This window comes from Lynx canadensis, chromosome X (assembly GCF_007474595.2).
Source record: "Lynx canadensis isolate LIC74 chromosome X, mLynCan4.pri.v2, whole genome shotgun sequence".
Taxonomy (NCBI): Eukaryota; Metazoa; Chordata; class Mammalia; order Carnivora; family Felidae; genus Lynx; species Lynx canadensis.
Genome location: NC_044321.2, coordinates 14,676,707 through 14,692,893, shown reverse-complemented (window position 1 = coordinate 14,692,893; position 16,187 = coordinate 14,676,707). Strand labels below are relative to the sequence as shown.

Sequence of the window (16,187 nt, the reverse complement as noted above, 5' to 3'; positions counted from 1 at the left end):
AGGAGTCCAAAATCACTTTTGCTGGTACAAGCAAAAGTGTCAGTGGGGGTGGTTCCTTTGAGAAACTCTGATGGGAGGATCTGTTTTTTACCCCTTTTCAGCTTCTAAAGGCTGCCTATATTCCTTGGCCTGGAGGAGTTTTCAAGGAGTATCATTTCAATATCTTCTTCCATTATCACATCACCTTCTCCTCGGACTCTGACTCCTACATCCCTCTTATAAGGACCATTGTGATTATATCAATGCCACTTAGATAATGCATGATAGTCTCCCTAGGTCAAGATCATTATTTTTTTTAAGATTTTATTTGTAAGAATTTCTATACCCAACATGGGACTCGAACCCACAACTCTGAGATCAACAGTTGTGTGTTCCACTGACTGAGCCAGCCACATGCCCCTCAAGATCAGTATTTTAATCACATCTGCAAAATTCCTTTTGGGATCTAAGGTAACACTGAGAGATTCTGGGGATTAGGATGCAGACACATTGGGGATGGGGAATTATTCAGTATCTTTCTCTTATTCCCAATCTTAGAAGAAAAGGTTTCAACATTACCCCATCAATTATGCTGTTTTCTATAGGCTATGATAGATATCCTTTATAAGATTAAGGAAATTTGCTTCATTTTTAGTTTTCTAAAACCATGCAACCAAGGTAAAATACATCCAATAAATTTTTCTTATTTTGAGAGAATTAAGACTTCTTTAATTTGGTTAAATTGGTGAATTACACTGATTGATTTTTCATTTATCAAATCAACCCAGAATTCCTAGTGTTTCTAGAATAAACCAACTTGTTCGTTTTACATTAACCTTTTTCCAGTATTTCATTTGGGACTTTTTTCATCTAAATTTATGTCTGAGATTAGCCTTTAATTTTCCTTTTCCATAATGTTTTTACTAGGTTTTGGTATCAAGGTTATGCTGACCTCCTAAAATAATCTTGGAAGTGTTCCTTATGTTTTTATTCTCTGGAAGAGTTTGTGTAAGACTGATTTTATTCTTTTTTTTTTTTTTTTTTTTTTTTTTTAAGTAGGCTTCATGCCCAGCACGGAGCCCAATGCAGGGCTTGAACTCTACAACCCTGAGATTAAGAGTCAGATGCTTAACTAACTGAGTCACTCAGGTGCCTCTAGACTGGTTTTATTCTTTAAAAAAATTTTTTTGTAATGTTTATTTGTTTTTGAGAGAGACAGAGTTTGAGCGGGGGAGGGACAGAGAGAGGGAGACACAGAATCTGAAACAGGCTCCAGGCTCTGAGCTGTCAGCACAGAGCCTGACGTTGGGTTCAAACCCACAGACCATGAAATCATGACCTGAGGCAAAGTCGGATGCTTAACCAGCTGAGCCACCCAGATGACCCTAGACTGGTTTCATTCTTAAATGTATATTTTAATGGCTAATGAAGCTATCTGAACCCAGGGCCTTCCTTGTGGAAAGTTTCAAAATTTCAGATCCAGTTTCTTCAACAGTTATAGAATTGTTCAGGCTTTCTATTTCTTTTTGTGTCAGTTTTGGTAAGTGTGTGTGTGTGTGTGTGTGTGTGTGTGTGTGTGTGTATACATATATATTTTAGGAATTTGTCCATTTAATCTAAAGTATCAATTCACTAGCATAAGAGTTTTTATAATACACCTTATGAGCTTTTTAATATCTGTAAAGTCTGTATATACTAAAATTTCCCCTTTCAGTTCTGGCATTGGTTATTTGTGCTTTCTCTATCTCCTTACCAGGGTTTTATCAAATTTTCCAGTTTCTTCAAATAACCTTTTTGTTTTTACTTTGTTGATCATAGTTTCATCTTTCAAAATATATGCATTTTCAATTCTTCTCTAACTTGCATCTTATATGTTGCATTTTCCTTATCATTGAGTTGCAGATTTCTAATTTCCACTGTGATTTCTCCTTTGACCCAAGGGTTATTTAGAAGTGTATTTCTCATTTCCAAGCCCAAGGGGGATTTTCTGGCTACCTTCTGTCATTGAGTTATAGCTCAATTCACTATGACAGAAAATTTATTCCGTATGTTTCCAATACAAAATTTGTTGATATTTGCTTTATGTTCCAGGATATAGTCAGGATATGTTCCATGTGTGCTTGACAAGAGTGCGTATTCTGCATTGTTGAGCAGGGTTCTATGTATGTCTTTTAGGGAAACTCTGCTAATCTTTTTGTCAGTTAATTCTTTCAGTTAAAGGAGTATTATAATCATCCACTATGATGGTAGATTTTTCTACTTGTTCTGTCCATTTTTGTTTTACATATTTTTGAGGCTATATTAGTAGGTACATATGCATTTATAATGGATTCAATTGGCAAACAGAATACTTTATCATTATAAAGTGTCCCTTGTTATTTCTAGTAATGTAGACTTCCTTGAAGTCTACTTTGTCTAATATTAATAGAGCTGTTTCAACCTCGGTTTTGTTAGTGTTTTCATGTTATATCTTTTTCTAAATTTTATTTTCAATGTTTTGTATATATTATTCCACTGTCTACTGGCTTCTATTGTGACTGTTGAGAAGTCTGATATCAGTCAAATTGTTTTCCCTTTGTAGCAATGTGTATTTCTCTCTGCTTGCTTTTAGGATATTTTTCTTTGCTGTTGGTACTCTGTGGTTTCTCCACAAGGGTATATAGGTGTGGATTTAATTTTTTTTATCCTATTTGAGAAACACTGTATCTCTCTACCTGTGAATTTGAGTTGCTCATCAATTCTGGAAAAGTCTAGGCCATTATCATGTCAAATACATCCTCTCTTACATTGTTTCCTCCTGGGACCCTGAGTAGATGTATGTTAAACTTTATTTTACTGTCCATTAGTCTTAACCTTTCTAATTCTGTCTTAAGTAGTGTCTAATCTTCTGTTTAACCCATCCAATATGGTTTTTTTTAAACAAGTATATTTTTACATCTATTTGGCTCTTCTTCAAATCATTCTTTAAATGCATGTCAGTGATCCACCTTTTATTTCTTTAAACATTTCTTAGTTATTTTTATTTGTATTTGATAATTCCAATATCTGATATCTTTAGAGAATGAAATCTGTCATTGTTTCTGTTGACGCTTACTCACGGTAGCTTGTCTCCTTTGTTTCATGATCTTTGGTTATGAACTCATGGTTGATCTTAATCTCTGCATATGTTAGTGGCCAAAATTAGGGATGCATCCCTTGAACATGGATTTGCATTTGCTTGCCAAGAGTCAAGGGGCACTACAAAAATAGCCTACTTTAGCCACTTTCAGGGTCCAGGCTTAATGTGGAAGTCTCAGATTCAGTTTATCCATCTTTCTATTATCCTTTGGTCTAGTCTCAGGATTGAGCACAACACCAAAATTAGTATTTGCCCTCAGGACAATCTAGCATTTTGTGCTTGTTTGCTGCTCCAAGCTGGTTTCAAAAAACGTTTCATGAGAGAAAAATGTTTGCTAGATATTTATCTTACTGTGAGGCTGGTAGATGCATTACAATTCTGTATCCTCTAGAATCTCGCTGTTTCTTAACAGGAGGGCCTTCCAGAGTGTCTAGTCTGAGCCACTACCAGAATAGAAGGGTTGCTGTTGTTTTAAGTTGAAAGAAACGTACTGCAAAGGAGGGATATGGCTTTTTTCAAGCACATAACGGATTATGTTTTATTTTTATCTCTATCTTTCCTTGCTAGTAAAAATAGAGAACTGAAATCTTAAGGAAGCGAAAAAAATGAAAACTGATTTGTACGTAAGCTGGTATGTTAAGAAACGGTAAGCATTACATAATTTTATTACCTGATTTACTGCGGTCTTGAAGTTGGAAAGCATGAATGAGGTCAGTTTTTCGTGCAATTATTCTCTCTCTTAATATCCTGATGGCACTACTTTCAATAGCATTCACCCTATGTTAACAAAACAATTATTAGGCAAAAGATACAGAAATCATCCTGTTCTGTCTTGTTTTAATGTGCTATGTTACCACTTACCAGTTTCTACTTCAAATGAATTGCCTAATTTCACACATGCCATGTTCCTAGGTGGTCAGTGTTGGTATATGTATGCCTGTGTGTGCATGTATTGTGAAATTTTAAAAGGACTACCACTGGTGTTTTCTTTTTGAATTCAAAGATTTACATGAGCAATTAATGTCTGAGCATATCCAAGATACTTTTGAAAAACAAGAAAATTAAGAGGGACTTGCTAGAGCAGACTTTAATATTTCCTGTGAAGTTGCTGAAACCTAACAGCAGGTATTGACACAGGAGAAGACAGATACATGAGCAGAAAATAATAGAAATTGCATAAACATAGTCAACTATATATGGGAACAATATATATGACAAAGGAGGTATTACAATTCAGTAGAGAAGAGCAATTTTTTTTTTTAACATGGTGCTAGCTAGCATAGTTATCCGTCTGGATGCTAAACCACCTCAGACCATTTACAAAAATAAATTCTAAATAAAGGAGGAACAGAGGAACAAAGTAGCTATGAGTCATATACCCCTCTCCCCAAAAAAGCAAAATGGCAGAGGTAAATCAAACCATATCAATAATAGCATCATATGTGAATAGATTTTTAGACATCAAAAAGCAGGGGCTATGAGACCGGATTTTTTTTTTAAAGACCCAACTATGTTTTCTACAGGAGATACACTTCAGTTTCAAAGATACAAAAGAGCTTGAGAGAACAACAACAAAAAAGATGTATTATGCAAACATCAACCATAAGACAGTTAGAATGGCTATACTAACAGAAGACAGAGTAGACTTGAAGACAAAATCTGTTACTAGAGACACAGAGGAATATTTTATAATGATAAAAGAGTCAATCAGTCAGGAAGATAAAACAATTACAAACATCTATAAACCTAACAACGGAGCCCAAACCTATATGAAGCAAAACCAGACAGAACTGAAGGGAGAAACAGACAATTTAATAATAACAGTTGGAGACTTCAATATTCTACTTTCAATAATAGAACAATGAGGCAGAAAATAAAAAAGGATATAAAAGACTTGAACAGAGGGGCACATGGGTGGCTCAGTTGGCTAAGTATCCGACTCTTGATTTCAGCTCAGGTCATGAGCTCACAGTTTGTGGGATCCAGCCCCATGTGAGGCTCTGTGCTAACAGCATGGAGCTTGCTTGGGATTCTCTCTCTCTCTCTCTCTCTCTCTCTCTCTGCCCCTCCCCTGCTTACACTCTCTCTCTCTCTCTCTCTCTCTCTCAAAATAAATAAATAAACTTCAAAAAATTAAAAAAAAATTTAAAGACTTGAACAGCACTATAAACCAACTAAATTTAACAGATATGTATAAAACACTGCACCCAACAACAGCAGAATATACATTTTTCTAAAGCATATATGGAACATTCTCCATGATAGATCCTCTGCTAGGCCATAATATGTCTCAATACATTTAACATGATCAAAATCAGACAAAGTAGCTTTTCTGACTACAAAAGGAATAAATTAGAGATCAATAACAGAAAAAAATTTGGAGGAATCACAAATATGAGGAAATTAAACAACACCATCCTAAACAACCAATATGTCAAAGAAGAAATCACAAGAGAAATTAGGAAATACTTTAAGATAACGGAAGATTAAAACACAACATGACAATGTTGTGACAATGTGAGACACAACTAAACCAGTGCTTAGAGGAAAATTTGTAGCTATAAATGCTGATATTAAAAAAAAAAAAGATCTCAAATCAATAACCTAATCTCTACCTTCAAAAACTAGAAAAAAGAAGAGTAAAAGTAAACCCAAAGCAAGCAGAAGGATGGAAAGAATGAAGAGGAGAGGAAAACTACAGGCATCCGTGTTTTCCTGTGCTTCACTTTATTGCATTTCACAGGTATTTTTTACATGTGGAAGGTTTGTGGCAGCCCTGTATCGACCAAGTCCATTAGTGACATTTTTCAAATAACATTCACTCACTTCGTGTCTCTGTGTCACAGTTTTCAAACTTTCAATATTTCAATTTTTTCAAATACTTCAAACTTTCTCATTATTATTATATTTGTTATGGTGATCTGTGATCAGTGATCTTTGATGTTAGTATTGTAATTTTGCCTTGGGGGGGGGTACACCATGCCCATATAAGACTTAATTGATAAATATAGCATGCGTTCTGACTTCTCCACTGACCAGCCATTCTCACATCTCTCTCCCTCTCCTTGACCTTCCCTATTCCCTGAGACACACTGAAATTAGGCCAGTTGAGAACCCTACAATGCCAAGTGTGCAAGTGAAAGGAAGAGTCATGTCTCTCACTTTATTTCTAAAAGTTTATTTATCTATTGTTTTTTTAGTAATCTCCACACCCATGTGGGGCTCAAACTCACAATCCTGAGATCAAGAGTCGCATGCCCTTACAACTGAGTCAGCCAGGCACCCCTCTCACATTAAACCAAAATCTAGAAATGATTAAGCTTAGTGAGAAAGTCATGGTGAAAGCCAAGACAGGTTGAAAACTAAGCCTTTTGTGCCAAACAGTAAGCCAAGAGGTGAATGCAAAGAAGAATTTTTTGAAAAGAAATTAAAAGTGCTACTCCAATAAACACAAAAGATAAGAAAGTGAAGCATTCTTATTGCTGATATGGAGAAAGTCTGAGTGGTCTGGATAGAAGATCAAACCAGCCAAGGTGCACCTGGGTGCCTCAGTCGGTTAAGTGTCTGACTCTTTTAAATAAAAAAAAATTTTTTTTTAACGTCTATTCATCTTTGAGAGACAGAGAGAGACAGAGCATGAGCGGAAAAGGGGCAGAGAGAGGGAGACACAGAATCCAAAGCAGGCTCCAGTCTCTGAGCTGTCAGCACAGAGCCCAACGTGGGGCTCGAACTCACGAACTGCAAGATCATGACCTGAGCCGAAGTCGGACACTCAACCGACTGAGCCACTCAGGCGCCCCTAAAAAAATTTTTTTTAAGTTTACATATTTATTTAGAGAGAGACAGAGATAGCGTGAATGGGCGAGGAGCAGAGAGAGGAGTAGAGAGAGAGGGAGAAGAGAGAGAATCCCAAGCAGGCTCTACATGGTCAGCACAGAGCCTGAAACAGGGCTTGAAGTCATGAAACCATGAGATCATGACCTGAGCTGAAACCGAGAGTCAGATGCTTAACTGACTGAGCCACCCAGGCACCCCAAGTGTCCAACTCTTGATCTCGGCTCAGGTCTTGATCTCAGGGTTGGGAGTTCAAACCCTGCATTGGGCTCCACACTGGACATGAAGCCTACTTAAAACAAAACCAAAACCAAACAAAACAAAAAGATGAAACCAGCCACAATATTGTTTTAGTCCAAAGCCTAATCCAGAGCAAAGCCCTAAACCTCTTCAATTCTATGAGGGCTGAGAAAGCTAAAGGAAGCTGTGGAAGAAAAGTGTGAAGCTAGCAGAGGTTGGCTCATGAGGTTTAAGGAAAGAATCTATCTCTATAACATCAAAGTACAAGGTGAAGCAGCAAGTGCTGATGTAGAAGCTATAGCAAGTTATCCAGAAAATCTAGCTAAAATAATCAACGAAGGTGGCTACACTAAACAACAGGTTCTCAATGCAGATGAAACAGCCTTCTACTGGAATATGATGCCATCTAGGACTTCCATAGCTGGAGAGGAGAAGTCAATACCTGGCTTGAAAGCTTCTAAAGCCAGGCTGACTCTCTTGGAAGGGGCTGATGCAGCTAGAGACTAAGTTGAAGGCACTGTTTATTTACCATTCTGAAAATCCTAGGGCCCAGAAGAATGATGCTTAATCCACCCTTCCTGTGCTCTATAAATGGAACAACAAAGCCTGGATGACAGCACACACCTGTTTAAAACATGGTTTACTGAATATATTAAGCCCATCGTTGAGGACTACTGCTCAGAAAAAAGGATTACTTTCAAAATACGACCGCTCAGTGACAATGTACCTGGTCACCCAAGAGCTCTGATGGAGATGTACAATGAGATTAATGTTGTTTTTGTGGCTGCTAACACAACATTCATTCTGCAGTCCATGGATCAAGGAGAAATTTAGACTTTCAAGTCTTATTATTTAAGAAACACATTTTATAAGGATATAGCTGCCATAGATAGTGATTCCTCTGACTGATCTGGGAAAAGTAAATCGAAGACCTGAAAAGGATTTGCCATTTTGGATGCCAGTAAGAATACCCATGATGCATGGGAAGAGGTCAAATAGCAACATTAACAGGAATCTGGAAGAAGTTGATTCCAAACCTTATGGATGACTTTGAGGGGTTCAAGACTTCAGTGAAGGAAGTAATTGCAGATGTGGTAGAAATAGCAGGAGAACTAGAATTACAAATGGAGACTGAAGATGTGACTGAACTGGTACAATCTCATGATGGCGAGAAACTCCAATTTTCAAAGAAGTTACTATGGATAAAATGCTGTCAAACAGCATCACACGCTACAGAGAAACCTTTCATAAAAGGAAGAGCCAATCAATTCAGCAAATTGCATTGTTGTCTTATTTTAAGAAATTCCCACAGCCACCCCAGTCTTCAGCAACCTCTACTCTGATCAGTCAGCAGCCGTCAACATTGAGGCAAGACCCTCCACCAGCAAAAACATCACAACTTGCTGAAAGCTCAAAAGATGGCTAGCAATTTTTTTAGCGGTAGCGTATTTTTAAGGTATATACATTGTTTTTTAGACATGCTATTGCATGCATACCAGACTACAGTGTAATGTAGACATAACCTTTATATGCACTGGGAAAGCAAAAAAATTCTCCTGACTTGCTTTATTGTTAACATTTGCTTTCTTACGGTGGTCTGAAACTGAACCTGCAATTATTTCTGAGATATGCCTGCAAATGAAAGAGAAAATAGAAAAACAATAGAGAAAATTCACGAAGCCAAAAATTGGTTCTTTGAAAAGATCAACAAAACTGACAAAACTTTGTCTAGACTGGCCAAGAAAAAAAAAAGAAGACTCAAATTTCTAAAATCAGGAATGAAAGACGGCTCATCACAACTGACCTCACAGAAGTAACAGATTATAAAGGGATATTATAAACAATTGTACACCAACAAATTAGATAACCCAGATGAAATGGACAAATTCCTACAAGGATACAAACTACCAAAACTAAGAAGAAATAGAAAAACTGAACATACCTGGAACAAATAAAAAAAATTGAATAAGTAACCCAACATCTGCCCACAAAGAAAAGCTCAGGGCCAGATGGCTTCACTGGTGAATTCTACCAAACATCTAAAGAAGAATTAATACCAATCGTTCGCAAACCCTTCCAAAAAAATAGAAGAGGTGGGAATACTACCCATCTTTTTATATGAAGCAAGTGTTAGCCTGATACCAAAACCAGGCAAAGATCGCAAGAAAACTACATATCACTACAACATCTCTTAAGAATATACATCGAGGGGTATCCTGCTGGCTCAATCGGTAGAGCATGTGACTCTTGATCTCTGGGTTGTGAGTTTGAGCTCCATGTTGGGCATAGAGATTACTTTTAGACTTTTTTTAATTAAAAAAATGAATATAGATGGAAAATGCTTAACAAAATAATAGCAAACTGCATTCAGCAATATAGAAAAAGGACTATATACCATGAACAAGTGGGATTTATCCCAGGAATGCAAGGTTTGTTTGACATCTGAAATGAATAAATGTAACACACTATATTAATAAAATAAAAAACAAAAACCACATGACCATCTCAATAGATACAAAGTATTTGACAAACTCCAACACTCTTTCATGATAAAAACACTCAACAAATTAGGCACAGAAGGGAACTTCCTCAACCAGATGAGGGACATCTACATAAAACACAGAGCTGATATACTTAGGGTGAAAGACTGAATGTGTCCCTCTTAAGATCAGGAACAAAGCAAGGATATCTGCCCTCACCACTTTTAGTCAACATTAGTTGTCAGCTAAAGCAACCTTGAAAAAGCAAAGCCAAGCTGGAGGCATCACAATCCGAGACTTCAAGTTATAGTACAAAGCTGTAGTAATCAAAACAGTATGGCACTGGCACACAGATCAATAGAACAGAACAGAAAACCCAGAAATAAACCCGCAATTATATGGTCAATTAATCTTTGACAAACCAGGAAAGAATATGCAATGGGAAAAAAGACAGTCTCTTCAACATATGGTGTTGAGAAAACTGGACAAACTACATGCAGAAGAATGACACTGGACCATTTTCTTACACCATACACAAAATAAATTCAAAATGGATTAAAGACCTAAATGTGAGACCTGAAACCATAAAAATCCTAGAAGAGGGCACAGGTAATAACCTCTCTAGCGTCGGCCACAGTAACTATTTTCTAGACAGGTCCCCTGAGGCAAGGGACACAAAAGCAAAAATAAACTATTGGAACCACATCAAAATAAAAAGCTTCTGCACAGCAAAGGAAACAATCAACAAAACTAAAATGCAACTTACAGAATGGGAGAAGGTATTTGCAAGTGACATATCCAATAAACGGTCAGTATCCAAATTATATAAAGAACTTACAAAATGCAATACCCAGGAAACAAATAATCCAATTTAAAAATAGGCTGAAGACATGAACAGACATTTTTCCAAAGAAGACATACAGATGGCCAACAGATACAGGAAAAGATGATCATCATCACTCACCATCAGGGAAATGCAAATCAAAACCACAATGAGATACCACCTCACAACTGTCAGAATGGCTAAAATTAATAACACAAGAGACAACAGGTGTTGGTGAGGATGTGGAGAACGGGGAACCCTCTTGCCCTATTGGTGGGAATGCAAGCTGGTGCAGCCACTCTGGAGAACAGTATGCAGCTTCTTCAAAATGTGAAAAATAGAACTACCCTACGACCCAGCAATTGCACTACTAGGTATTTACCCAAAGAATAAAAAAATACTAATTCAAAGGGATACATCCTAGGTTTATAGCAGCATTATTTACAATAGCCAAGATATGGAAGCAACCCAAATGTCCATTGACTGATAAATGGATAAAGAAGATGTGGTGTGTGTGTGTGTGTGTGTGTATTATGTATACATACATATATATACATACATATATGTATGTATACATACACATATGCATATATACATACATATATGTATGTATATATATATATATGAATATTATTCAACCATAAAAAATGAAATCTTGCCATTTTCAATGACATGGATGGAGCTAGAGAGTATAATGCTAAGCAAAATAAGGAAGTCAGAGAAAGACAGATACATGATTTCACTCACATGTGAAATTTAAGAAACAAAACAAACCAGCAAAGAAAAAAAAGAGAGACAGACCAAGAAGCAGACTGCTTACTATAGAGAACAAACTGATAGTTACCAGAGGGGAGGAGGGTTGGGGGGTCACGGGGGAAACAGGTGATAGGGATTAAGGAGTGCACTTGTCGTGATGAGCACAGGGTGATGTATGGAATTGTTGAATCACTATATTGTACACCTGAAGCTAATGTAACACTATATGTTCACTATACTAGAATTAAAAACATAAAAAAATTTGTTTAATAAAGAAAATGTGGTCTATCCATCTAATGGAATATTATTCAGCCATAAAAAGGAATGAAATACTCATGCATGTTACAGCATGAATGAACCTCAAAAACATTGTGTTGAGCGAAAGAAGCCAGTCACAAAAGACCACATACTGTGTGATTCCATTTACATGCAATGTCCAGAATAGGTAAATGTATAGAGACAGAAAGCAGATTACTGGTTGCCTAGAGTTGTTGATGGGAGAGGTGACTGGTGAGTGACTGCTAATGGGTACAAGTGGTCTTTTCAGGCTGGCAAAAATGTTTAAAAACTAGATTACGGTGATGGTTGCACAACTCCAAAAATACTATCGGTGAGTTGTGTATTTTAAATTGGTCAACTTCATCATATGTGAATTATGTCTCAACAAAGCTGTTAAAATAAATTAGCTTGAGATGAACTTACTAATATAACAATATAATGAAAACTTGGTGTAGAGACATTTTTCTAACAGAGATGAAAATCCAAAACATATGATGAAATTATATATATAAATGGGATTTCATAGAACTAAAGCAAAATGAAGACACCAACAAAATATATGCAACGTAACCGTAAAAATCCTCTATCCGTCATATGCAAAGAACTCCTAAAAATTGATCAGAAAGTGACAAGCAACCCAAGATCAAATGCAGGAACTATATAAATAGCAAATTCAAAGAAGAGAAAAATGCAATGTCCAAAAACCCAAGATGGGTGAACTCAGCTGTCTAAAAAGTTGCCAATTAAAACAATGAGATTCACCATTTTGATCCATCGGCTTGGCAAAAATTAAGAAGTGTAACAATATCTAAGCCTGATGAGCATGTGGAAAAATTGGTTTGTTGTTTTCATATTGTTAATTGTTACAACTCTTTTGGAGTACCTAGTAAAATTGTAAACATATAAATCCATAAATATCCCATTTTGAGATGTTATGTAAAAAAAGCCCACTAAAACTTATGGCCGTACGTATGCACGTATATGTACACACAGAGGAGTGTTATAGCATTGTCTGGAATTGCAAAACCCTGGAAGCAATCTGGATGGCCATCAGTTAAATAAGATTCGGTCACTCCGTAATTATTATGGCACATCTACTAAAAAGAATGAGTTAGGTCTATGTGTACCAACTTGGAGTGATGTTCATGATATCATGATATCATCTTTAGAGAAAAACTCAGTTGTAGAATGTGCAGCGTGATTCTATCTTTGTCAAAAAAAAAAAAGTGCGTATGTTGCCGACTGCCTTTCTCCTTCCCCTGGGATCCGTATTTGATGAGGAAAAGGGTTTTTGCTTCTTCTGTTCACTGCTGTATCACTTGTGCCTACAACAGGGTGTGACGTATAGTAGGTGCTCCAAAAACACTTTTTTATTCGATGAATATAAAGGTCTGTTTTTGTGGGAGCAAGAAGAGGCTGTCCATTTCAGTTGCATCTGCAGAAAAGGATTATCGAGAACGAGGGGGAGAGATGATTGGCATTCTCTGTATACACCTTTGGCCTCACTCGTTAACAATAAACATACTCGTTTTATGATGACAGCTTCTTAAAAAGGTAATGTTAAGTGGAGAAAAGGAAGATAAACTACGGATGCCATCACATGGAGAGACACTCAACTCCTGTCATACACACTCTGAGCAGAGAAGAGACCAAGAGGCAAGAGCACACGGGGCTGTTTGGGGACAGAGAAGACTGCAGGGTGCGGGACTGGGTGGATGTGGGGACCGTCTTTTCTTTACATTCGGTTAGAGGCTGTTCGTGCACACTGACTGCTTTACCCATTTACAGAGACATATGGGCTGGAAAGGTCTTCTCTTGGTTTCCAATACGAATGCCTTCACCACCGGGTGTCTGGAACGAATTCTATTTTGTTTATGCCCACGAGTAACCAGTAAGTAGTTGCCTTCACTCCCACAGCTGCTCTTAGTCACTCTGGACTGATCCCACTTGGTCACCAGCACCAGCGCTCAGAGTTCTCCCTAGGGCATACACACCTTTGGTAAAGAGGCCTCAAGCACGTTGCCCTAGTTACTTGGTACTGGAAGAATCGAGGGGCCATACCAGAAGACAGTTTGATGTAAGCGCCTCGATTGCTGCCTTCTTCATAATAATTAGAAGCAGAAAATATAGTAATGACCTGATAAAAGAAACAGAAGACCAGGATCACATGGAGGTGGTTCTCAAAAGGTCTCTCAATAAAGTCAGAAATAGCTCAATTCCTAAAAAGGCAAACATCAAAGTTCCGGACGCATACAAATGATCCAAGTCTGACAGGATTTTCTGTGCTTCCACTGGAGAGGCAACAAGGCTCTCAAACAGGTGTCCCCAGGAATACGGACTTCTAGCCACTCGTCCCCGCAGTGCCCGGCCTTGCAATCCTGTGTACGATTTCAGTTCCGTATCTGACGATCCCCCTTGTCGCTAGGTTTTGGAAATTCTAATGTTCCAAGCGGGGGAAGACTTTGTTTTCCTTCCCTGTGGTATTTGAGCGTTCAAAATAAAACTTGTCTAGTATGAGTCTTTTTCCTTTGCTTAAAGCTGCCTGATTTAGAGCGTTTAGGGCCCCCACAAAACTAGGCATGCAAGGGCAGGGAAAAGAGTGGCCAGAATAAGGGCCCGGGACCACCGTGTTGGGAGGGAACGGCCCCGGGGCCCTGGTGGAGGATGGCAGGGTAGTACTTGTTGTAGCCGGTTCTGCCCTAATCGGCCTGCTACTTCAGACAGGCCGTTTTCTGTTTTCTTAGCACAAGAAGCCTCACATAATACTTGCCTCAACTATCCCACGGCATTAGTAGGAGCCCGAAAGGAACTAACAGAGGTAAGCAAAGCAGAAGTTTTGAAATAGAAAGGAATGCCCCACAAGCTGGTATTCCACTTGATTCACGGCTGTTCTCTACTAGGAAAGGGACATCCCGGGACAACTTGGGACAAGAAACCAGTTCATCAGCCCTCGCCTCTCCCAGCCTCACCACACCCGCACTGAAGGAGCACAACACGCTCCGCTCCAGCGGCTGCAGCTGAACTGGGACCAGGCGAGTGCCTTGCTGGGGCTGGCCCGCTCGGTGAGGAGAAGGGAGGCGACTCTGTGGCTCTGCCCCGCACAGGGAAGGTACAAAAGGCGAAAGGGAGCAAACTGGACTCACTGCGGCCTTTGAGGCGCTCGGTGAGGACAAGCAGACTCTTAACCCCACTGTACCGGAAAGTTGCCTTTCGGTTAGTCAAGAATGAAGCCTTTCTGTGAGGGTCCTTAGAGCTACGGGTCAGGGTTTCGATCTCTGGGATTAGGGAAGATGAGGGAAATGAGCCACTATCTCTTAGGGTGAGGCACGGCGAGGCCCCTTCACGCAACCTGTGGGAACCCTATAGTCTCCTGCTTCCGTCTACCAAAGCGTGGCCTTCTGTTTTTGTCCCGGGGAAGACACCTTCCCGGAGGCTTCGAGGTCAGACGCATCCTGGGAAGAAAGACTGCTCGGGGCAAGGATGTCTGTGATGACATCACCAACGGTGTTAGCTCACCTTCCCATCGTGGCAGATTTCATACCCTTCGGGCTTACATTCATGAGACCTGATGAGCATCTTCAGTTGGTATCTATTAAGAACCTTGGAGGTGATATCTGGTCCAAAATAGCAGCCCCCTCCTCGACTTGTGTTCGGGTAACAGCCTCTTTTGCCTCTGGGATCACTCCACAGAATATCGATGACCTTTGAACAACAAAGCAGGTTAGGCTGCTATTTACAAGTGAGACTCTGTCGTTCTAGACTTCGACTTCTTTGCCAGAAACATTAACCCGAGTTATCCCAAAGTCTAACTGTTCCTCATTCCTCCTTCAAACTTGTTTCGTACTCCTCTCCTCCATGGATCTTTTCCACGACAACTGCAAGGCCCACAGCCACCGCAATCCCTTTCTGCTTGCTCGTCCCCAACAACCAATGTACCAAGAACAAGAACCAACGCAGCAATACTTAGTAGCCATGGAGAATCGGCCCTTGCCCTTGTCTGTCTGTCTTTAAAAATCTCATCACGATTGTTTCACAAGTGCCGAATCTACCAATTCACGATTCTTACATGAGATGCAAGTCCTCTTAAAAGAACTTCGTTGTCCTACTCCAAAGAGAAAGCAGCTCTCCACGGCGAACACACGCTAGATGGTCTTTTTTGCTTTAATGTTTATTTACTTTTGAGAGAGGAGGGGAGAGAGAGAGAATCCCAAGCAGGCTCCGCGCTGTCAGTGCAGGGCCCGACTCTGGGCTCAGATCCACAAACCATGAGAAGGCGACCTGAGCCGAAACCAAGAGTCGGACACTTAACCGACTGAGCTACCCAGGTGCCCCCACATTAGATATTCTTAATACGTTCAAAGAGATAATTGGGTCTCCCAGCTGTGGCTCTGGCCCTGGCTTTTGTCCTGTTGAGCAGACAGCATGAGGAAGCCTTCTTCCCCACCACAGATACAGATAAGAGTTCATCCAAGAATACTTCCCTAAATCATCTCCTTCACTTTTTGGCCCATCCATAAGAACACTCTCAGTTTTAGCAATAAATTCAGCCACCGACTGGTTTCCCCAACATGTCCTAAATCCACAGGTATTTTATTAGCATCACATTTCCTTCTGGGGCTGAAAGAGGTAAATGCAGGCTACCTGATGCCCAAGACTGAAGATCCAAGTTTCTAAGAAT

The 16,187-nt window shown here is 39.1% G+C and overlaps 1 protein-coding gene across 1 annotated transcript in view; it reads right to left on the bottom strand.

The window, feature by feature from the left end:
* Positions 1–16,187, bottom strand: part of PPEF1 (protein phosphatase with EF-hand domain 1) — a 91,097-nt gene that overhangs the window by 6,659 nt on the left and 68,251 nt on the right. Inside the window, exons 11-13 of the mRNA XM_030305468.1 lie at positions 15,026–15,211; positions 13,504–13,646; positions 3,768–3,874 (exon numbers count right to left, since the gene is read on the bottom strand). Coding sequence (XP_030161328.1) covers positions 3,768–3,874; positions 13,504–13,646; positions 15,026–15,211 — 436 coding nt within the window. The remainder of the gene's footprint in view (positions 1–3,767; positions 3,875–13,503; positions 13,647–15,025; positions 15,212–16,187) is intronic.